The 22,753-nt window shown below is 53.1% G+C and overlaps 1 protein-coding gene across 3 annotated transcripts; it reads left to right on the top strand.

Annotated features, from left to right (window-relative positions):
- The first annotated feature begins 1,349 nt into the window (after positions 1-1,349).
- Positions 1,350-20,092, top strand: FKBP6 (FKBP prolyl isomerase family member 6 (inactive)). Of its 3 annotated transcripts, none has more exons than XM_075905024.1 (9): positions 1,350-1,487; positions 1,935-2,076; positions 3,219-3,308; positions 3,434-3,636; positions 12,766-12,885; positions 14,499-14,693; positions 15,041-15,150; positions 16,602-16,734; positions 19,609-20,092. In XM_075905024.1, exons 1-9 carry the CDS (start codon positions 1,449-1,451, stop codon positions 19,639-19,641), a joined length of 1,065 nt encoding a protein of 354 aa, XP_075761139.1. In that variant the 5' UTR covers positions 1,350-1,448; the 3' UTR covers positions 19,642-20,092. The 3 variants fall into 3 exon arrangements, with proteins under 3 accessions (XP_075761139.1, XP_075761141.1, XP_075761140.1); XM_075905026.1 differs by having other exon boundaries at positions 1,352-1,487; positions 16,602-16,692; XM_075905025.1 differs by having other exon boundaries at positions 1,353-1,487; positions 1,959-2,076.
- The last annotated feature ends 2,661 nt before the right edge of the window (positions 20,093-22,753 follow it).

Genomic DNA, 22,753 nt, shown 5'->3' with positions numbered 1-22,753 from the left:
CTAGTAGTGTAAAAGTGAGGTGAAACTTGGTGTACACAAGACAAATCAGCTCCTGAGCTGAAGCAGCCCCTCCCTGGGAGCCAGCTGCCAAGCCTGCCCGAAGCCTCCCAGGACAAGGCCGGCAGCCCCCCCACTGCCCCGCAACTGACGGTTTCTTACTGGCGCGTCCAGTTGCTGACCGGCTCCCCACCAGCCCTTTGCGTTTGGAGTTTACATGGATCCAGTCCAATTGAGCAGAGTCCATGGAAATAGATTAAATAGATAAATTCTTCTGTTCCTCCAGCTGCTTGTGATCTATAAATAAACTTACAAAAAAAAATGTGCCATCTGCTTCCCTCCTAAAATTACCCTTTCCCACTGTTCCATTCTCTCCCCAAGTCCCTACTATGGCCATTGAGTAATGACAATGAGTTTCCTCTCCCATTTGATGGTAACTTCCTTGGGGCAGCGACTTCATTTAACATGCCCATAAAGCACCATTAACACCAATGGAGAGAAAATGTGTAACGAATGAAAAGGGAGGGAATCTTTGTGGAGGAGTCCGGAAAGAAGAGACTTTCAGAGAGGAATTTGAAAAGGTTTGGGAGAGAATGCCAGGAAGACAGAGATTGTTCCAAGTCAACGTGTGTGTACAGCAAGAGTGGCACAGCTAATAGAAATAGTGAGGGGCGAGGATGGGGATTCAGAGAGATGGATATGGAGCAGAAGGGAGGGAGGAGGAAACAAGAACTGCAAAGCAGGTATAGGCAGTGTTACATGCAGCCTTGGCAGTGAGGGTGGGGGACATAGGACAGTAACAGGAGTTGAGGATGGAGGCGAGAGAGAGAGTTAAGGGGGCGGGAAGTCAGAGCCGTGGTGCAGCCCCACAGGGCAGGAATGGGAGGCAGGTGGTGCCTTTCCATATTGCAATAAGGCCCTGACTGGAACTCCTCGGTGGCAGCACAGACGTGGCACCCAACAGCCATGGGCCACGTCAGCCAGGCGAGCGTAGACCACGCGTGGATGGTGCGTCTGGGGGCGGTGCGTTGTATGTGGTGACCCCAGTCACCCCGTGTCAAGTCCCCCGCATGCGCCTGCAGGGCACCCTGGACTGTGCAGGGCCAGCTGGTGCCGCCAAGTCCTAGGGAGCTTGCAGGGTGCCCCATGGAGCCCCCCTAGGAACACAGCTCACTGCCACACGGGGGGGGGGGGGAGGGGGAGGACGCTAAGGAAACTACATGTCCCAGCATGCCTCACTTCATCGGTGGGCGGGGCGGTTGCGTGTTTCCCGCTTCCGCGCTGTGATTGGTTAGACCGGCGAAGCGCCGACCTTGGATTGGCCGCTGGGGAGGCGGGAGCTCGCGGGCTCCGGGGCTCGTGGCACGTCGCGGGAGGGGAAGGCTTCTCGGAGCCTGATTGGCGGCTGGGAGCCCGGCGGGCGGGGCGTAGAGAGGCGGCGGCGGTTGGCGATGGCGGGGCGCGGCCGTTGGCCGCTCAACGGGCTGCAGGCGCGCGCTGGGGGGCACGGTTCAGGGCGAACCCCCAACGGGTGGGGGGTGGGGCCCAGGTTCCCGCGGGCTGGAGCGGCCCCCCCCCCCCCCCCCCCCCGCCACGGACAGTGTCCGACTGGCGCGTCCGGGACTCCCCGCCCCCCCCCCCCCCCCGCCAAGCGGCTCCCCGGCTCCCCCAAGCGGCTGCCCCTCCCCACGCCAAGCGGCTCCCCGGCTCCCCCAAGCGGCTGCCCCCCCCCCCCCCACGCCAAGCGGCTCCCCGGTACCTCGGCCCCGCGCCCCCTCGCTGCTTCGGCGGCGGGTGAGGGCGGGGGGCGGGGTCCAGGCCCCTCCCCCCGTGCACACTGCGGGGCGCGGGGCGGGTCTGGCAGCAGAGCTCTGGGGCTGCCCCGCAGCGCGTCCGCACAGTGCTCGGGCCTGACACGTGTCTCCATCGTAACTCAGGGGCCTCCTCCCTCCTGCCCACAGTCTCCTTACCAGCAGCTGGGCCAGCGCATGCAGGGCCTCACTGGTGACAAGGGGGTGTTGAAGGAGGTGATCCGAGCTGGCACGGGAGAAATGGTGCCCCAGGATGCGTCTGTAGTAGGTAACATGGGCATTTTACCAGGGTTCTCCACCCAAGGGCAGGTCTGTGTTTTGTACCCTGTATAAATGTTTCTGTCCACGTCTGCTTTACGATGTTGACATTTGCTTCGTGGCTGGTATTCTCCACCAGCCATGTGTGGATCCCTGGCGGTCTGTAGACTGTCTAAAATTTCCAAAGGGGTCTGTACCTCCATTTGAAAATGTTGAGCAGTGCAGAAATGAAAAAAAAAAAAAAAAAAGGATGAAAACCACTGTTTTAGACCACTGGTTCTCAGCCTTTTTGGGCTCAGGACCCATTTGTATTGATGGCTGTTGCTTTCCTATAAATAGGCTAGTGAAGGTGTTGGAATCAATCCCCCAGGGAAAGGGCGAAGCCTGGGGGAGGGTGTTGTAGAGCCCATCCTGCGTCTGCCTTACAATGGTGGTACCTGCATCTGATTCTCTGGCTGGGTTCAGCTCTCCACTTGGGATGTTGCAGTATCCAGAGTTGCAGTGCCACTCCTCAGGCTTGGTCCTCGCTGCCTGGGCCATGTATGTGTTGTGGTGACCTGGTGTGTGGCACCATTCACACTTGTCCGGGCCACTCTCCTGTTATGGTGGAGGGATATCTGGGTCAAACCTGAGTGTTGAAGCAATACCTGAGTTAGCAACTGCCAGAGGAGGGGGCTAAGCAGTGCCTGCGGACTAACGCCACAAGAGCTGCCACATGACTCAGTGAAACATTGCGGTGTTCCAATTTGGTAATGATGTTTCGGCAGCTAGGTCATGGGTTTTTGTGTCTCGGTCTGTCCATCTTTCCCCAGTACTAAATGCATGCACATTTTAAAATCAGCTCTCTCTTCTAGCGAGAAAATGACCAACTGGCTAGCAGAGTTGAGTTGTATTGTAAAAATTGCCATGCAGAACTAAGTTAAACAAACCCCATGCTGTTTATTTGCTGACCAAGGTATCCAGCGTGAGGAGTCTGTACTCCCTCTGCCCTTTGGCAGCTCATGGAAGAGCAGAATCAAAAAACTGTACCTTACAATGAGTGTGAGAGATTAGCAGTTGCACCACTGGAAAATTGATCAGTTTTCTTCAGTGTTTTATAATGTACATTCTCTAACATGTCCTGCCCTTTTTCCTTTGCATTGGCACTTCCAGTGAAATATTCTGGGTACTTGGAATACATGGATAAGCCCTTTGACACAAACAGCTATAGGAGGAATCCCAGGCTGCTGAAACTTGGAGAAGGTAACTTTCGGGAAGATGCTGAACTTTGGGAAAGCTGTGGCTTGCACACCAGGTTTTGAGACATCAGTCCTTCAAGTTGAGGATTTTGAGGCTCACATTAAAAGTTGCACTTCTTGTCTTGCCAGACATTACACTGCTGGGCATGGAGGTGGGCCTGCTGACCATGAAGAAGGGAGAGCTGGCAAGGTTTCTCTTCATGCCAAGTTATGCCTATGGAGCATTGGGTTGTCCTCCTCTGATTCCCCCTAATGCCACCGTCTTGTTTGAGATAGAGCTGCTGGACTTTCTAGACTCGTCTGAATCTGACAGATTCTTTGCTTTGACTACTGTGAGTTAGTTATACAAGTAGGTTTGAGCCATGAACTGTATTTTAAGTCTTTGTTGTTTGTGGTCTTCTCTGCAACATATGTCTGGTGCTGCAGAAATAGGATGGTGACAGATACTTTTATTCAAAATAGCTTCCAGCAATAGCACCCATAGTATGTTGTGTGAAGGGGCTTGATTACCTTCTTTATGTCTCTACCTACATTCTTCTAAAATGACAGCATGGTCATTCTTGTGTAAAATTACCTGGACACCTTTTTTCTCATAAAGGGAACACCTCACTGGCCATCTCATTGCATCAGCGCCCCCTGTTCCAGGCCCTGTAGCTTGCAAAGAAAATAAAGCATCTAGCGATGCTTAATGTGACCTAAAAATGCTCTTCCAGCCCAGTGAAGTCAGTGGGGGTGTGACGTAGTGGGGGTACTTGCTGGGCTGTGGTGACCCCTGCTGTCTGGAGCAAGACCCAGCAGGGAAAACCTCACTATGCAAAGGTAGTGCCAAATTTGTTGAACCAGTGGCCAGACACCCCCCATGGAGAGGAACAAAGGAAGGTGGAATGCTGCCCTGACTGGGGGGCAGGGCTGGAAGGGAATTTAGTTAGTTACTGTCTGGGAGCATGGAGGAGAGCCTAGGGAAAGAGGCTGGAGTTTAGGGGCCCAGTCTCCCCCATCTCAAGGGGGCCTGAGGCATCCTAGCCCAGCTCTGTGACCAGACTACATCTGTGCTGTGCTGTATCCTGGAGAGGCAATAAACTTCCTCTATTCCACCGGCTGGTGCAGTCTGTGCCATTTCGGGGTGCAGAAGACGGGGGACCCCAACGCGCCATCACACTGGTGTCAGGGGTGGGATGCACTGCACCCCGTGGATGGAGCTTCCAGCGGTGAGCGACAAGGCGCTGTAGAAGCAAGAGCCCTGGAGCCAGGCGTGCTGGAGAAAGAGCGAAGCGGTTCCTGGGAATCGTGGGGCGCTGCAGCACTAGACTGGTGAGTCTGCACCGAGGGGACCAGCGGACAGATGGCCTACGCCCGACTCTTGAAGGCAGAGCTGGTGGGGCTGTGCGGAGAGAGGGGCTTGCCTGTGCAGAAAGCAACCAAGGCCCAGCTGATTGCCCAGCTGGAAGAGAATGACCAGCCACAGGGCCAGGATCTTGTCCCCAGGGGAATCAGCCAGACCCCCCCTGAGAGTGTGTCAGGCTCAGAGAGGGGGAGGAGCGCTGGAACCCACCGGAGAGATGAGACAGCATCTCCCGGGAGGCCTGCAAGTAATAGCCCATCTAGGGCAGGGGCCAGCCCAGCGGAGCTGCGGCGGCTGGAGATCCAGCTGCGGATCAAGGAATTGGAAGTAGAGGACCGAGAGAGGGAGCGCCAGGACCGAGAGAGGGAGCGCCAGGACCGAGAGAGGGAGCGCCAGGACCGAGAGAAGGAGCGCCAAGATCGAGAGAGGCAGCGACAGCATGAGCTGGCCATGGCAGAGCGGAGAACCGGCGGGGCACCGGCTGCGCCAAGTGCGGATGGGCCCCAAGGTCTCAGGACTGCCAGATGCTTTGAGAGGCTCGTGGTGGCCCAATTAAAGGACATGGGCGACATAGACGGGTTCCTCAGCTCCTTTGAGAGGGCCTGTGGACTGCAACGGGTCCCCCCAGCTGGCTGGCTGCAGGAGCTCATCCCCGCACTGAACCAGGAGGCGGCCGGAGTGCTCAGTCAGCTGGAGGACCTACAGCCAGGGGATTACAACCGAGTCAAGGAGGCCCTGCTGCACAAGTTCGGGCTGACCCCCGAGATGTACAGGAAGAAGTTCTGGGGGGTACAGAAAGGGCCACGGGAGACCTATGTGGATCTGGCCTCCCGCCTGGCGCAATACTGCCGCAAGTGGGTCTCGGGAGTCGGAGCCCAGACCGCAGGGGAGATGCTCAAGCTGATCATGATGGAGCAGTTCTATGAAGCGTGCCCACCCAAACTGAGGCTGTGGCTCAAGGACCGGAGACCAGAGAACCCCCAGGAGGCCAGGAGACTGGCAGATGAGTTCACGGAGAGCCGGTCCGGGTGTGAACGGGAGTCCTGGAGAGAAAGGGAATCGCGCAGAGACCGGATCTCGGCTGAGCGACGGAGGGAGTCAACTACGGGGCGAGACCAAGGAACAGATCGTCTGCGCCCCAGAGAACCAGCCAGGGCCTGGACAGAGACAGCCCAAAGCCTAACTTGCCAGTGCTGTGGGCAAAAAGGCCACAAGAGGGCTCAGTGCACCAGGTCCCAGGACCGGGGACTTTCCAGGGTTAACTGGCTGGGGCGGGAGGAAGGGCAGGCTGCCCCAGAGGCAGAGGCTGGCAGGCAAACCTCAGCTCAGAGAGAGGGGAAGGATGCTCAGTGCACCTCCCCTGGGAGGTCTGATTCTCAGGAGGCGGATTTCTCCGTGTACCGGGTGGGGGCAGGGCGGCCCCTGCGGAGCGAGTGCCTCATACTCCTGGAGGTGGATGGTAGGAAGGTGACGGGCTTCTGGGACACGGGGGAGGAGGTGACTCTGGACCAATCCGACATAGTGGCCCTCAGACCGGATACTACCCCACACCCAGCTGACCCTGAAGGGCATAGACGGGTCCCCGTTTAAGGTGCCTGTCGCCAGGGTGCATCTGAAATGGGGGGCCAAGGAAGGCCTCAAGGAAGTGGGGGTGCACCCGCACTTGCCCACCGAGGTGCTGATGGGGAATGACCTAGAGGAGTGGCCCCATGAATCCCAGCGGGCTCTAGTCACTACCCGGAGCCAGAGCCAGCGGGGGGCTGACAACGTGGGTTCAGGGAAGGACTTCTGGCAGCAGCCTCAGGGTCCCATCCCAGTGGACACGGGGTCCAGCCAGGCTGGGACTCCGGACCTAGGCAAAGGTGGGGAACAGGTCCCGATCCCTGCCTCAGCAGCTGAATTCCAGGCTGAGGTGCAGGCAGACCCCTCCTTGCAGAGGCTGAGCGACCAGGCTGGCCTCCGTGCAGCTCAGCCCCGGGGGAGAGGTGGCCAGGAGAGATTCCTGCGGGAGCGTGGACTCCTGTTCCGTGAATGGCTTCCCCCCAGGAAGGTGGGGGCAGGGAGGGTCCAGCGGCAGCTGGTCGTCCCCCAAAAGTATCGCCTCAAGCTGCTGTATTTGGCCCATGACATCCCCGTTGGGGGCCACCGGGGGATCCGGAGCACCCGGCGGAGGCTGCTCCAGCACTTGTATTGGCCGGGAATCTTTACAGCAGTGCAGCGGTACTGCCGGTCCTGTGACTCCTGCCAGAGGGGCGGGAAGGCCCAAGACAGTAGGAAAGTGGCTTGGGGGTCTCTACCCCAGATAAAGGACCCTCTGGGCTTGCTGAGAGAGTTATGGGAGGGGAAGACCTCCCTGGATGGAGCATCAGGGGTGGAAGCTGCCCTGGCTGTCCAGAGAAGGCTCGCTGGGCTCATGGCCCCGGCCCGAGAGACCCTGGCCAGAGATCAAGGCCAGTGAAAGGGTGGGTGTGACCCCCGAGGACAGGCCTGTGCCAGTTGCCCTGGAGCGGGGCAGCGAGTGGACAGAGGGAAGCCAGCTCATGTGGGGCCTTGCCACGGCCGGCCTGAGTCAAGGGGAGCACCCATGTCCCCGGGGCGGGTTCCCACGCAGAGGACCCGAACTTCCCTAGGTCACGAGCGGAGTGACCCTGCTCAGTTCGCTCTCGGAGGGGGGAGAACTGTGACGTAGTGGGGGTACTTGCTGGGCTGTGGTGACCCCTGCTGTCTGGAGCAAGACCCAGCAGGGAAAACCTCACTATGCAAAGGTAGTGCCAAACTTGTTGAACCAGTGGCCAGACACCCCCCATGGAGAGGAACAAAGGAAGGTGGAATGCTGCCCTGACTGGGGGGCAGGGCTGGAAGGGAATTTAGTTAGTTACTGTCTGGGAGCATGGAGGAGAGCCTAGGGAAAGAGGCTGGAGTTTAAGGGCCCAGTCTCTCCCATCTCAAGGGGGCCTGAGGCATCCTAGCCCAGCTCTGTGACCAGACTACATCTGTGCTGTGCTGTATCCTGGAGAGGCAATAAACTTCCTCTCGTCCACCGGCTGGTGCAGTCTGTTTGTGCCATTTCGGAGTGCAGGAGACGGGGGACCCCAACGCGCCATCACAGGGGGTGTGACGTAGTGGGGGGTAACTTGCTAACTCTCTGGCTGCTGTCTGTAGTTCCACAGGGCAGACAAGCAATGAGTCACTATGCAAAGAGGGTATCCCAACTGGTTTGGCCAGCTGACCCCCATGGAGAGGAACAAAGGAAGGTGGAATGCTGTCCTGGCTGGGGGGCAGGGCTGGAGGAGAGTGAGTTAGTTCCTGGCTGGAAAACAGGGGAGAAGGAACTGGGGAGGGGGCTGGGATTCCCCTATCTCAAGAGGGGCACTGAGGCCTCTAAGCCCCCAGTTCCTGTAACCAGATTACATCTGTGCTATGCTGTATCCTGGAGGAGCAATAAACCACCCTCAATTCTGCTGGCTGGTGCAGTCTGTTTGTGCCATTTTGGGGTGCAGGAGATGGGGAAACCCCAATGTGCTGTCACACTGGTGTCAGGGGTGGGATGCACTGCACCCCGTGGATGGAGCTTCCAGCGGCGAGCGACCAGGCGCCGTAGAAGGAAGAGCACTGGAGCCAAGCGTGCTGGAGACAGAGCGAAGCAGTTCCTGGGAATCGTGGGGCGCTGCAACACTAGACTGGGGAGTCTGCACCGAGGGGACCAGCGGACAGATGGCCTACGCCCGACTCTTGAAGGCAGAGCTGGTGGGGCTGTGCGGAGAGAGGGGCTTGCCTGTGCAGAAAGCAACCAAGGCCCAGCTGATTGCCCAGCTGGAAGAGAATGACCAGCCACAGGGCCAGGTTCTTGTCCCCAAGGGAAGCAGCCAGACCCCCCCCCCCCCCGAGAGTGTGTCAGGCTCAGAGAGGGGGAGGAGCGCTGGAACCCACCAGAGAGATGAGACAGCATCTCCCGGGAGGCCTGCAAGCCATAGCCCATCTAGGGCAGGGGCCAGCCTAGCGGAGCTGCGGCGGCTGGAGATCCAGCTGCGGATAAAGGAATTGGAAGTAAAGGACCGAGAGGGGGACCATCAGGACGGAGAGAAGGAGCGCCAAGATCGAGAAAGGGACTGCCAGGACCGAGAGGCAGCGACAGCATGAGCTGGCCATGGCAGAGCGGAGAACCGGCGGGGCACCGGCTGTGCCAAGTGCGGATGGGCCCCAGGATCCCGGGACTGCTAGATGCTTGGAGAGGCCCGTGGTGGCCCAATTGAAGGATATGGGCGACATAGACAGGTTCCTCAGCTCCTTTGAGAGGGCCTGTAGACTGCAACGGGTTCCCCCAGCTGACTGGCTGCAGGAGCTCGTCCCTGCACTGAGCCAGGAAGCGGCCTGAGTGCTCAGTCAGCTGGAGGACCTACAGCCAGGGGATTACAACCGAGTCAAGGAGGCCCTGCTGCACAAGTTCGGGCTGACCCCCGAGATGTACAGGAAGAAGTTCCGGGGGGTACAGAAAGGGCCACGGGAGACCTATGTGGATCTGGCCTCCCGCCTGTCCCGGGTGTCTGGAGTTGGGGCCCAGACCGCAGAGGAGCTGCTCAAGCTGGTCCTGATGGAGCAGTTCTATGAAGCGTGCCCACCCAAACTGAGGCTGTGGCTCAAGGACCGGAGGCCAGAGAACTCCCAGAAGGCCGGGAGGCTGGCGGACGAGTTCACGGAGAGCCGGTCCGGGTGTGAACGGGAGTCCCGGAGAGAAAGGGAACCGTGCAGAGACCGGTTCTCGGCTGAGCGATGGAGGGAGTCAACTACGGGGCGAGACCAAGGAACAGATCGTCTGCGCCCCAGAGAACCAGCCAGGGCCTGGACAGAGACAGCCCAAAGCCTAACTTGCTATCGCTGTGGGCAAAAAGGCCACAAGAGGGCTCAGTGCACCAGGACCAGGGACCTTCCAGGGTTAACTGGCTGGGGCGGGAGGAAGGGCAGGCTGCCCCAGAGGCAGGGGCTGATAGGCAAACCTCAGCTCAGAGAGAGGGGAAGGATGCTCAGTGCACGTCCCCTGGGAGGTCTGATTCTCAGGAGGCGGATTTCTCCGTCTACCGGGTGGGGGCAGGACGGCCCCTGCGGAGCGAGTGCCTCATACCCCTGGAGGTGGATGGTAGGAAGGTGACGGGCTTCTGGGACACGGGGGCGGAGGTGACGCTGGCCCGATCCGAAATAGTGACCCCAGACTGGATACTACCTCACACCCAGCTGACCCTGAAGGGCATAGATGGGTCCCCGTTTAAGGTGCCTGTAGCCAGGGTGCATCTGAAATGGGGGGCGAAGGAAGGCCTCAAGGAAGTGGGGGTGCACCCGCACTTCCCCACCGAGGTGCTGATGGGGAATGATCTAGAGGAGTGGCCCCATGAATCCCAGCGAGCTCCAGTCACTACCCGGAGCCAGAGCCAGCGGGGGGCTGACAACGTGGGTCCAGGGAAGGACTCTTGGCAGCGTCCTCAGGGTCCCATCCCAGTGGACACGGGGTCCAGCCAGGCTGGGACTCCGGACCTAGGCAAAGGTGGGGAACAGGTCCCGATCCCTGCCTCAGCAGCTGAATTCCAGGCTGAGGTGCAGGCAGACCCCTCCTTGCAGAGCCTGAGGGACCAGGCTGGCCTCTGTGCAGCTCAGCCCCAGGGGAGAGGTGGCCAGGAGAGATTCCTGCGGGAGCGTGGACTCCTGTTCCGGGAATGGCTTCCCCCCAGGAAGGTGAGGGCATGGAGGGTCCAGCGGCAGCTGGTGGTCCCCCGAAAGTATCGCCTCAAGCTGCTGTATTTGGCCCATGACGTCCCCGTTGGGGGCCACCGGGGGATCCGGAGCACCCGGCTGAGGCTGCTCCAGCACTTGTATTGGCCGGGAATCTTTACAGCCGTGCAGCGGTACTGCCGGTCCTGTGACTCCTGCCAGAGGGGCGGGAAGGCCCAAGACAGTAGGAAAGTGGCTTGGGGGTCTCTACCCCAGATAGAGGACCCTCTGGGCTTGCTGAGAGAGTTATGGGAGGGGAAGACCTCCCTGGATGGAGCATCAGGGGTGGAAGCCACCCTGGCTGTCCAGAGAAGGCTCACTGGGCTCATGGCCCTGGCCCGAGAGACCCTGGCCAGAGATCAAGGCCAGTGAAAGGGTGGGTGTGACCCCCGAGGACAGGCCTGTGCCAGTCGCCCTGGAGTGGGGTGGCGAGTGGACAGAGGGAAGCCAACTCATGTGGGTCCTCGCCACGGCCGGCCCGAGTCAAGGGGAGCACCCATGTCCCCAGGGTGGGTTCCCACGCAGAGGACCCGAACTTCCCTAGGTCACGAGCGGAGTGACCCTGCTCAGTTCGCTCTCGGAGGGGGGAGAACTGTGACGTAGTGGGGGTACTTGCTGGGCTGTGGTGACCTCTGCTGTCTGGAGGAAGACCCAGCAGGGAAAACCTCACTATGCAAAGGTAATGCCAAACTTGTTGAACCAGACACCCCCCATGGAGAGGAACAAAGGAAGGTGGAATGCTGCCCTGGCTGGGGGGCAGGGCTGGAAGAGGGTTAGTTAGTGGCTGTCTGAGAGCATGGAGGAGAGCCTAGGGAAAGGGGCTGGAGTTTAGGGGGCCAGTCTCCCCCATCTCAAGGGGGCCTGAGGCACCCTAGCCCAGCTCTGTGACCAGATTACATCTGTCCTGTGCTGTATCCTGGAGAGGCAATAAACTTCCTCTATTCCACCGGCTGGTGCAGTCTGTTCATGCCATTTCGGGGTGCAGGAGGCAGGGGACCCCCAATGCGCCGTCACAGGAGGGGGCTGGGATTCCCCTATCTCAAGGGGGGCACTGAGGCCTCTTAGCCCCCATTTCCTGTAACCAGATTACATCTGTGCTATGCTGTATCCTGGAGGAGCAATAAACCACCCTCAATTCTACTGGCTGGTGCAGTCTGTGCCATTTTGGGGTGCAGGAGACGGGGGAACCCCAACACGCCGTCACAGGGGGTACAGCTGGTTACAACCAGTTGAAGGTTTGGCTCTAAAATGTTTCAGATTTCCTTCACAGTCGAAACCTCCCCCCCCCCCAAGAACATTGTAAAGTGTAAATTAAAGAAAATTGAATCCTGTGTGAAGCATTAAACAAATGGAAGCTGCTGTTCTTAAAACGGCTTTGCTTGTTTGCAAATAAACGTGTTTGCTTATTTGCACCATAGCTCCCAGTAATCCAAGGGGGGAAGCTAGTCAGGGTGGTATTTTATTATTTCTAGTCCTACAAGAACCGTGGAGTCCAGCTCCCTCTAGTGGAACTGAATTTAGGTTGAACAGCTCAAGGACATACTTAAACAAGAAGTGTCTATAGACCAACAAAACATGTAGATGGTAGGCACCGCCCACTTCTTCGGATGACTGGAGTCATTCATGACCCACCTGGGAAATTCATCAATGTGTATCAATGTTCATTCAGTTGAGGAAGGTATTTTCTTTTGCTACTGAGCTGACCTTTGGGTATCATTCATTGTTTGGATGTCTTCTAATCCTAAAGACAGGCCTATTGGCATTACAGTCCTTCTGTGTCCTTTTTGAGGCCATTCTCATGCTTACTCTGTATGGGTTAGACCAGGGCTGGGCAAGGTGCAGCCTGAGAGTCGTATCTGGCCCACCTAACACTTTGATGACCCTGAAGACTGCATCTGGCCACTTTCTTTTTATATTCTGCTGCCTATGCCACCAGATTTCCAAGGGGTGGCTCAGACAGCAGAATCCTGTTTAAATGGTTCATGGCAGGGGCCAGAGCTGTGAGTCCTTTAAATAGCCACAGCAATGCGGGTGGTAGTGGTGGGGTCAGGAGTCAGGAGCCCTTTGCTGTGTTTTTATTTCAAAGCCTTTGGCCCCAGACAACTCTGGGGTAAGGCTAGTCCCCAGTCCCACCTCTTTCTCCTAGACCCTGCCCCTTCTTGGGGCGGAGCTGGCCAGTATCTGCATACCAAAATTCATTAAGTGGTTCCCCTGTGAAAATTATTGCCCACCCCTGGGTTAGACTTTGGAATGTTACTCCCTTGTGTGACCACTTAGGAGTGTCATAGGTGCTTCCTGCTAGTCTCAGTGTTCCTATTTTGTGTCTACTAAATGGCTGAATTTTGGTTTCTGTACGCAGGAGCAGCAGGGTACATTCCCACTTCAGAAGGTGTTGAAGGTGGCAAACACAGAGAGGGAATTTGGCAATTACCTCTTCCGCCAGAAGCGCTTCATGGATGCCAAAGATAGATACAAGCGGGTAATGAAACCCTGAGAACAGGGTTATGCAGACGACAGTAAAATGATGGCTAAGCATTAGCTGAAAGCACAAAGTGGAAGACAGTTTAGCGAGCAATTACCCTCTAGCACAATATATCTGGGAGACATCATTAAACTAATGTGTTCAATTCTGTTAGGAGTTGATAATTTAAGGTCAGTATTAATCCAATGCTTTTGTATGCTCAGCCAAGGTATGTGTTGAGCAGCAATGAAAGGAAGTCTGGGCTGGTACTAGTATTGAATCCCCCTTCTCCCACATTTACACCTTGCTGGTACCAGTTAGGAAATGTAAAGATGGGTGGTGTATTGGGAATATAACTCAGGTTCTAGAAATGGCTGTGCAGATTTAGAACATAGTTACTTCATTTACTACGATCATCTCGCTGGAATCTCCCAGCACAGCTTTCTACAGCAGGAGGATGACCTATTCCTATCGCATGGCCCCATGTAGGGAGGGAGCTCTGAGATAAATGTTTCAGAAATGTCTTAGGCACTCAGATTGCCAAGACGTATTACAAGTCTAATGCCTCTAAATCACATAAGCGCTTTTGAAGTTTTTACTCGTAGTTAGTTTCCAACAGGGAAACATGATCCCATCACTAGTTGCTGAGAGACTTTATCTTTTTATTTCTAGTGCGACAAGATCTGTTCTATGGTCCTAGTCTTTAGCTGGGACAGAGGTGTTTGTGTCTTATAAGATGTTTTGAGGATACTTTTCCTGCTGCTACTTTTGCCTACGTGGGGATGTACTTAAACACAATTTCTGTGGATGGTTTCTTCTATCACCCATACTTGTAAAATTTGTAGGATTTTCCTTTCTGCAGTGTATATATTAATAAGAGGAAAATCCCCAAACAAACACCGAAAAACCTCTGTAGCATTAACAGTGAAATAAGCACTTTAAAATAAAAAACAAACATAGTCTCCAGTCTAATGTCAATCAGCAGGGCTCGACAAATAATACAGTCTACTCACCTGTGGCGAGTAGATTGCAACTCGGAAGAGCTGGGTTCGGGTGATCTGTGCCTGCGCAGATCGCCGGACAGTGTGGCTGGCAAGCGGGGCTCGCCGCAGTTCGGCAAGCCCTGTCAATCAGCAAGAAGCAGAAGAGGGTAGGGATGTAAGCAAGTAGTCGATAAGCCTAGGCTTGTCAAGTCACTACTTGAGTAGTTGCTTCTCCCCCCTCTTGCTGCCTCTATCAGGGGGAGTAGGAGCTGGCTGGGAGGAGTCAGCTTAAAAACCACCTGGCTGTTACTACACTTAAAAGACAGAACCACAGTGACGCTTTGCAGTTTCCTCCCTCCTTATCAACTAATCGAGTAGTCAATGGAAATTCCATTGACTACTCGATTAGCTAATTAAATACAATTTAACATCCTTAGGAGGGGAAGAGGTATGCTGTGCCACAAACGCAGAGACTGACCTGATTCGTTCTGTTTGCATCCTCCTAAATGCCATTTTTTGGTTTGTTTTTTGTTTCAAAGATGGTTAAGTTGATGTGTGTCTCTAGATCAGTGATCAGAAAGTCCTCAGTTTCCCCAAACATATGCCCCATCCATTATTTCTGTGGCTTTTTTAACCCCATCTGTCCAGGCTTCCTTGATCCTGTGTCGCAGGGCTTCCAGTGGGGATGAGCAATGCCAGATTGACGCTGCCAAACTGCTGGTGTTTCTCAATCTATCGTTTACTTACCTGAAGCTGGAGCGTCCTGTCCGATCTCTGACATACGGCGAAAAGGCACTGGAGATTGACAAGAGAAATGCCAAAGCACTATTCAGGTGTGGCCAGGTGAGTAACAGTGGATTCCTCTGTTGGGATAAGAGGTTGCCGCAAGCTAAACCTCAGCCTTGTTGGTCTGGGGGAAGACCTAGAATAGGCCAAAATGAGCCACTCAGGACATCTGTTAGAAATCCTGAGCCGGGCTTTCAGATATGCTGTGAACCACTGGCTACCATAATAGCTAGTGTGATTTGTGAGCCCACGCTGACCTTTTGCAATATGTTGCATAGCTCTATTCTTTGATGGGCCCCGACAATTGTTCCAAAAATGGAAACCTATATTCCCACAAAGTAATCCTGAAGCGCTGCTGTGAGTAGATATTTGTTCTCTAATTCTTGTCTTTCTCTCAATGACAGGCTTGTCTCTCTCTGACAGAGTACGAAAAAGCTCGGGATTTCCTTGTCAGAGCTCAAAAGGAACAGCCCTTTAACCATGATATTAACAATGAGCTGAAAAAGTTGGCCAGGTGAGAGAACTCCTTTTAGCTGTTGTGTAAAGTTGGGGGGGAGAATGCTTAGATGCCCCCCCTCCAGGCCCCTCACACTTCAGTACCTTCCACAAGGCAAATAACTGTCTAAAAATTCTTTCTAGAAAGAATTATTGAGCCAGCAGACTAATTTTTGTAAGGATTAAGGCAGCAAAAGGTTGAACTGTGGGAAACAAGTTTTTTTTTAAGAAAGTGGGGAGATTTACTTTGATTTGTGGGTGCAGTGCTTAAGTGTGACACAGGAGTGGATGACAGATCCACTGTTTCCATACAATTGTCTAAGTTGGTGTTGCTGTTGCAGCTGCTGTCACTTCAATTGAGTAGGATGGCTGTTGATGACAGGTTAGATGGGGACTGCTGAAATAATCTTGTCATCAGTAAAACATTGTGCACTAGAGCACTGTGATAAGATTCTGTTTCCTTTAGGACGTGCTGGTTAGTTTCAGCGGTAAAAGTGAGCTGGTGTGGTGCTCTGACAAGGAGCCAGCTAGCTGACTATAGTCTGCCTGTGACTAGAGAGTGAGGGGAAAGTGCAGAGTCTGCTGCATCTCTCCCCTGGGCAGCCAGGAGCAAGAGGGATGCAGCAGGTTCTGCACTTTCCCCTTGCTCCCTAGTTACCGGAAGCAGGAAAACTAACAGGGACCTGATACATGCGGTTGCAGCTAGGAATGTAAAATCCTGTTTAATCAGTTAACCAGTGAAATGTTATGCTTACTTGGCTAACTGCTCAAATGGGGGCAGGCAGTGGGCTGAAGTAGAAAAGGTGAAAGCTCCGATATGTCAGAACGTTTCTCTCGCCAGCTCTCTGGCATGACAGCATCTTGCCTTCGGTGAAGTGCTTGCGGGGTCGCAAACTGCTCACTGAGCTCTGGTACTGCCTGGACTGATTGCAGTCTCCTAGTTCATTGCTCTTCCTGTGAATTAGCCTAGAGGAAATACAGTACCGAGAACGTGAAGGGGGCCTGGTATCATGAGAGGCCAGGAACATTGGTTCCATGATGTGAACAAGTGTCATCTGGGCTGACTTGCTTTCCTGTGAGCTCTGCTTGGGTCTCCACAGATATGCTATTTGAATCTTCTCTGCCTCCTAGATATACCCTCCTGGTTTTCCCAGGTTTCCAAACTGGGAAGAATAAGCTCGTTTTTCAAGGTGATATTTGTGTGTCTGTAGGGTAGTGGCTATTTCACTTGGTGGCAGTTCTGGTTCAAAAAAACACATGGTCTCGGACTTCTCCAACACTGGCACATACTTGTGTTTGTGTAAGATAAAAAGCGAAGTGTTTTAATTCAGTCAAAGGTGATGGCCATTTACACCTGTGGCCCTGCCCCAGAACAGCCCTGTTCAGAGCAGCTCTTCTTTCAGTATGGGGGGTATACATTGCTTTAGCTGTAGAAGTCGCCATCCTGTAACGATGCGCTCTCTTTTGCAGCTGTTACAGGGACTATATGGATAAAGAGAAGGAAATGTGCTGCCGAATGTTTGCTCCTGTTAGCTCTTCTCCTGTGGGACCAGAACTAAAGGTAACAAACAAACTGTCAGGAGCAGCATGTGGCTTGAAACAGGTCTGTTTCTTTTCAGATCTTCCTGTCTTGCCTGGGCTTGTATTCCCTGGTAACCACAAACTGGGGCAGAATTTCTCTGCTGTCCCTGGAAGCTGCAGAGGAGGAACCCATCATGGGAGTGTGGGTAGTGAAGGGGGGCAGTAGCAGGGTACGTCTACGCTACAGGACAGTCGAGTTAAGATATGCAACTTTAGGTACGTTAATTGCATGGCTGAAGTCGAAGAGGCTTAACTCGGTGTTCGGTGCTCTCTATGCTGCTGGCAGTCAAGAGGAGCACACTCTTCGACTTCCCTTACTCCTCATGAAAGCAGGGCTGCTGGCATCGACTGGAGTGCCCCTCTTGGTTCCAATTAGCTGTCTTAACTGATTCGAGCCCTGGAAGGTTAACAGTGGCAGCTTCAATTTTCCTCTGCAGTATAGACGTACCCATAGAGTCCAACACTCACTTCTGGACTTGTGGCGCATCCGCACTTTGAGGAAAGGTATGCTTTCAGGGGCAGGCTAGCAGCAGATCAGTGGATTATGAGATCCCTAAACTGGCAATAAGAACACCTCCAGCCTGAGTGGGCTGGAGTGCCCCCTTTGCCACAATCAAGTGCTTATATGGAAGGGATGAAAACAACCCTACATATCTGGTCTGATCCTGGCTGAGATCATCTGAGCTACCTGTCTCCCAAGCATCCTGACTACTAACTCTCATCTGGAGCTGAAGGCGCTTAAATCAAACTCAATAGTGGAGTCCACTGCACTCAAAGTAAGTGGCTGTGCCCTTGTGAAAGCAGCTGAGTAGGCTGGCCAGTAATCTCAGTTTCCCAGGCGCAGACATGGCTTAAGTCAAGACTAGTGGTGTCCGCTAGTCACACACTGGATCTAATCTGCAATACAGGAAAGATACAGTCACCTTCAGGTGCAGGCCAGGTCCACGCTACAGCCAAAGGTCAGTTTAAGTACACAATTCCACCTATGTAAAAACTGTAGCTGGAGTTGATGTACCTTAAACTGAGCTTCAGCTCTGTCTCACAGCAAGAAATCAATAGGAGAAATGCTTCTGTTGACGTCCCTTACTCCTCGTGAGGAGCTGGAGTTCCCGTATTGATGGGGTACCCTCAGTTTTTGATTTAGTGGGTCTTTACTAGACCCACTAAATTGAACTCTGGAGGCTCAGCCGCCACAGCCTTGATCTTCCGGGAAGTGAACACGTGGTCTCTGATTAGAAACCACTCCATCCTCCCACCCCAGTCCTGTCTCTTAAAATCTAACAAACCTGTCCACAGAGACTGATGAACCTCGTAGCTTCCAGAACTGCACAGCAGGGAAGCTATCCTCCCTCAGGATCAGTGGCCCTGCAGAGGGCACTTTGGTTCTGTGATGCCTTCTGCCAAGGCTGAAGGGTCAGTACGGAGATGATCTTGGATGTGAGAGTCCGAAACGTAAAGAATCCATGTTGCCCTATGCTGAGGGAGATCTGAAGCATTCACTATGACCAGAGCATCTGCCAGAGCCCAGCCAAAGGAAACACTGACTTACATGTCTAATAAACCCAAACTGCCTGCTGATTAACTCCAGGATCTCTTCCCTTTGGCAGATATAACTGAGAACCTGGTAACCTTTGGGAGGTGAGCGAAACACATTGGAGCAGAAAGCAGCATTCCACCCTCCGCTTTGAGAATGAGCTTTTGTTCCACATGTGGGACAAGCCCATGCCACAGTTGCGCGTAGGGGCTTTTCGGGTCCAGTGTGGGGAAGGGTGTTGATAAAATCCTGGCATGCTTCTACAACACTTAAACAATTAAGTGTGGTCTAGGGTTTTGTGTCTGCACTGGCATTATTCCCATTGTAACCCTGAATTTTCTCTACCCCTCACTAAGCATACAATAAAGGAAAACAAGAAAATGCTTTAAAACTTAAGGCATTTAACTGTTTCCTTATTCCATGCTGCTGTAGAGTGTCGTTTTAGGAAGTAGTCACTGATAGTCTCTGGGGCTATGTCTAGACTGCAAGCCTCTTTCGAAAGAGGCTCTTTCGAAAGAGAGCGTCTAGACTGCACGCGGAACTTTCGAAAAAGCGGCTTGCTTTTTTGAAAGAAAGCACCCAGTGAGTCTGGATGCTCTCTTTCGAAGAAGCCCTATTTACATTCAAGAACGCCTTCTTTCGAAAGAGGAACTTTCGAAAGAAGGCCTTCTTCCTCGTGCAATGAGGTTTACCGCCGTCGAAAGAAAAGCCGCGTTCTTTCGATTTAATTTCGAAAGAACGCGGCTGCAGTCTAGACGCAGGTGAAGTTTTTTCGAAAAAAAGGCTACTTTTTTCGAAAAAAACCCCTGAGTCTGGACACAGCCTAAATGATTTGATCTGTCGGAAGTGTGTGTGTGTGTGAAAGAAAGATACCTCTAGAAGTTGCTGTCCAAATCTGTTTCTGGTTAGTCATAGGGCGAAAGGATAAGAAAAGGTACTTTTTCTGTCTTCTGTCATTGCATTTTTTCCACTTGCAATCTACCTTCTGGAGAGATACAGGCCCAGCATGTGCACAGCACAGAAAGATCCCCAGCATTGAGTCTTGGAGCCTGGGTCTGCTGGTTCAGCCATGTGCTCGATGTTAAAAATAGCAGTGTAGATGTTCAGGGTAGGACAGGAGCCCAAGCTCAGGAACCCAGCAAGGTTCTAACCCGGGGTGGGCAATGACACTGATGATTTGCCAGGGTTAGCCCCTGGTGGGCCGTGTCCACTATATTTACAGGTACTGGCAATCGCAGCTCCTGTGGCCACGGAATGCCATTCCTGGCCAATGGGAGTGGTGGGAAGCGGCGTGGACCCGGGCACTGCTTCCCACAGCTCCCATTGGCTGTGAATGCTACTGATTGTGGGTTTTTGTTCTAGGATCCTCTGCAGATGAAAGGAATGGTTCCATAACAGGAAGGAAGCCGACCTCTATCCCATGTGCTTTGGGAAGAAAGTTGAAGGACCGTTGTTTCATTTGGAGAGCTCAGAATTGAGGAGCCTGCAAGCCTGTTCTCAGTTCTATACATGCAGCCTATTTTTCCAGATGTTCATTCCTGTTTGTGAAAGCCTAAGGATCAATGTTTGAAAATGAGATTAAGCTCTGCTGTAGAAAAGGAGAGATTGCCCTGGGCTTCAATCTCTCTAATTAAGGGAGTCTTTGATTAGTCACAGAAACAGTTACTTTATTTTGAAGCAAATTTTTCCTCTGTCTTCTCCTTCCTCTTCCTAGTTTTGGGCTGCTCCGAGGAAATATGTAAATCAAAGTCGGATGCCATAGAATTTGTATTTACAGATAGTTCTTAGAAACATTGTTTAAAATCGTGTTTAGTTTTGAAGATATAAACAAATCTGTGGGAAATAATTGTATCAGAACTGGTCCCAGCTTATTGCACGAGAGCAAGTAACTTCCTTAAACAAAATTGAAAACACAATTGGATTTACCTTGCTAGCCAGATGGCTGCTTCACTTGTTAGACAATGTTATGCTCTGGCAACATTCTCCTGCATGTTGACACTAACATTCCAAGTGTGACGGCGCGTTGGGGGTCCCCCTTCTCCTGCACCCCGAAATGGCACAAACAGACTGCACCAGCCGGTGGAATAGAGGAAGTTTATTGCCTCTCCAGGATACAGCACAGCACAGATGTAATCTGGTCACAGAGCTGGGCTAGGATGCCTCAGGCCCCCTTGAGATGGGGGAGACTGGGCCCCTAAACTCCAGCCCCTTTCCCTAGGCTGTCTCCTCCATGCTCCCAGACAGCAACTAACCCACACTCTTCCAGCCCTGCCCCCCCCAGCCAGGGCAGCATTCCACCTTCCTTTGTTCCTCTCCATGGGGGGTGTCTGGTTCAACAGGTTTGGCGTCACCTTTGCATAGTGAGGTTTTCCCTGCTGGATCTTGCTCCAGACAGCAGAGGTCACCACAGCCCAGCAAGTACCCCCACTACGTCACACACTGTGGCTACGTCTACACTGGCCCCTTTTCCGGAAGGGGCATGTAAATTTCACGAGTCGTCGTAGGGAAATCCGCGGGGGATTTAAATATCCCCCGCGGCATTTAAATAAAAATGTCCGCCGCTTTTTTCCGGCTTTTAAAAAAGCCGGAAAAGAGCGTCTACACTGGCCCCGATCCTCCGGAAAAAGTGCCCTTTTCCGGAGGGTCTTATTCCTACTTCAAAGTAGGAATAAGACCCTCCGGAAAAGGGTGCTTTTTCCGGAGGATCGGGGCCAGTGTAGACGCTCTTTTCCGGCTTTTTTAAAAGCCGGAAAAAAGCGGTGGACATTTTTATTTAAATGCCGCGGGGGATATTTAAATCCCCCGCGGATTTCCCTACGACGACTCGTGAAATTTACATGCCCCTTCCGGAAAAGGGGCCAGTGTAGACGTAGCCTAACATTCCAAGTTACTTCAGAATATACCTGCTTAGCTTTTCCTCTTCCCTTAAATGTTAGAGCTCACCCAGCTCATGTAGCTTTCCCGCTGGAGGAAACGTACCATCTCTGACTTGTTTTTGAATGGCTCTGCCTTGCACAGTGAGATTTGAATGCATGTTAATGAACAATAGACAGCAGACACAGAATTAGTAAGAATCCACTTACAAATAGTCCATGGAAAGGGCAACTGGCAAGTAATGCTCCTACCTTGTTCATCCTGGCTCATGCTTGGCTGGGATGGACAGTGCCCTCTGCAAGTGCAAGGTGAGAAGGACAGTTGCATTCCAGAGACTGCTTTCCAAGAAAGAAACCTCTTGACCTTTCTCAGCTTTTGTTTCCCCACTTCCACCAGCACCTTCTGGCTCTGTATGCCACATGAGCAGCAAACTTAACTCTTGTTACTGACAGACTGTACAAAGCAACCCAGCAAGCAAGGACAGTACACTGGTAAGTTAGGGTGCCAAGAGAATGATTCTATCAGTGTCTTGGAAGCAAGAGTACTAAAGATTTGATTTACTGCATGACTCAGTGCTTCTGGGGGAAGGACATCCCAAACGCCAGGGGGCTAGGCCGATGGTCAGACTCTCCTCGGTGTCATGACGTAACTTGCCTATTGACCTCCAGGGACAGTAGCAGTAGGCTAGCTCAGAGAGAGTGTGTGCGCACATGGATTTGGGACATTAGACAGCCCATTAGGCAAAGAGTTAAACTAAGCAGAACAGGAACTTAAAACTGAACTTTGGTAAGAAGGAAAAAGCCCAAGCTACTATATAGATGCTAATAACTGTCCATGATTTAGGGACTTGGCTTACATTAGGTCCTGATTAATAGCACCTTGTAGTAATCTACAACTGAATGCTCTGTGGTGTCTGCCAGGACAGCTTAGCTGGGTCATTAGTTGAGTTATGGAGCCAACACAAATGTAGATAAAAATTGTAACCGTGAACTGTCATTTCTGGCTTGTGCACATATCTGATCTTGTGCTTGATGGATTTTTCTGTGGGCCTCCATGGCTATTGAGGCCTCATCTTACTCTGTCCTTTTGTCAGTGCGCTGTGCAGCCACTTCCTCGGGCATGTTACACATTAGCTCAATTTGCTGTTTTTATTTCAGGATGATAAATGTTATGGGGTCATGTCAGGTCTCTTAGCCACTGATAGGTTTCAAGAACTAGGTTGATGCTGAAGATGTTAAAATAAGTCTTGTAGATTTAATTGACTATACGCTAGGTGGCACCATAGCCCTCTCTAAATACAAGCAGCTTGGGTGGGCTGGTGTCTACAGCCCTTATGGGGCTGAATATTAATTTTTTCTATCAGTCGTTCTGATAGCTTCGGTGATCAGAAGCTGATGGCAGGGTCCTGCCAGGGTTGGATTGCCACATGGGAATGAGAGATGTTCTTGAAGAAAACAAGCGAATTGGAGTTCTACTGCACAGCTCCCTCTGTCCTCACTAGCGTGAGCTTCCCCCTGCGCTTCCAGACTTGATCCTGGCCCCCTCTCCATCCAGCCTTGTCGCCATAGTAAACATTGGCGCTCAGGTGCCGTAAAACTAGGGCTGAAAACCTGTTGATTCTCTGTCAGCTGCA

This window comes from Pelodiscus sinensis, chromosome 21 (assembly GCF_049634645.1).
Source record: "Pelodiscus sinensis isolate JC-2024 chromosome 21, ASM4963464v1, whole genome shotgun sequence".
NCBI lineage: Eukaryota > Metazoa > Chordata > Testudines > Trionychidae > Pelodiscus > Pelodiscus sinensis.
The sequence above is the reverse complement of the archived record's forward strand: the minus strand, read 5'-3'. Positions and strand labels throughout refer to the sequence as shown.

Coding starts and splice junctions, on each gene's coding strand:
- FKBP6 (XM_075905024.1), top strand. CDS start 1,449: ATGGCGGGGCGCGGCCGTTGGCCGCTCAACGGGCTGCAG. Junction 12,886..14,498: donor CCAAAGATAGATACAAGCGG/GTAATGAAACCC, acceptor CCATCTGTCCAG/GCTTCCTTGATCCTGTGTCG. Junction 14,694..15,040: donor CACTATTCAGGTGTGGCCAG/GTGAGTAACAGT, acceptor TCTCAATGACAG/GCTTGTCTCTCTCTGACAGA.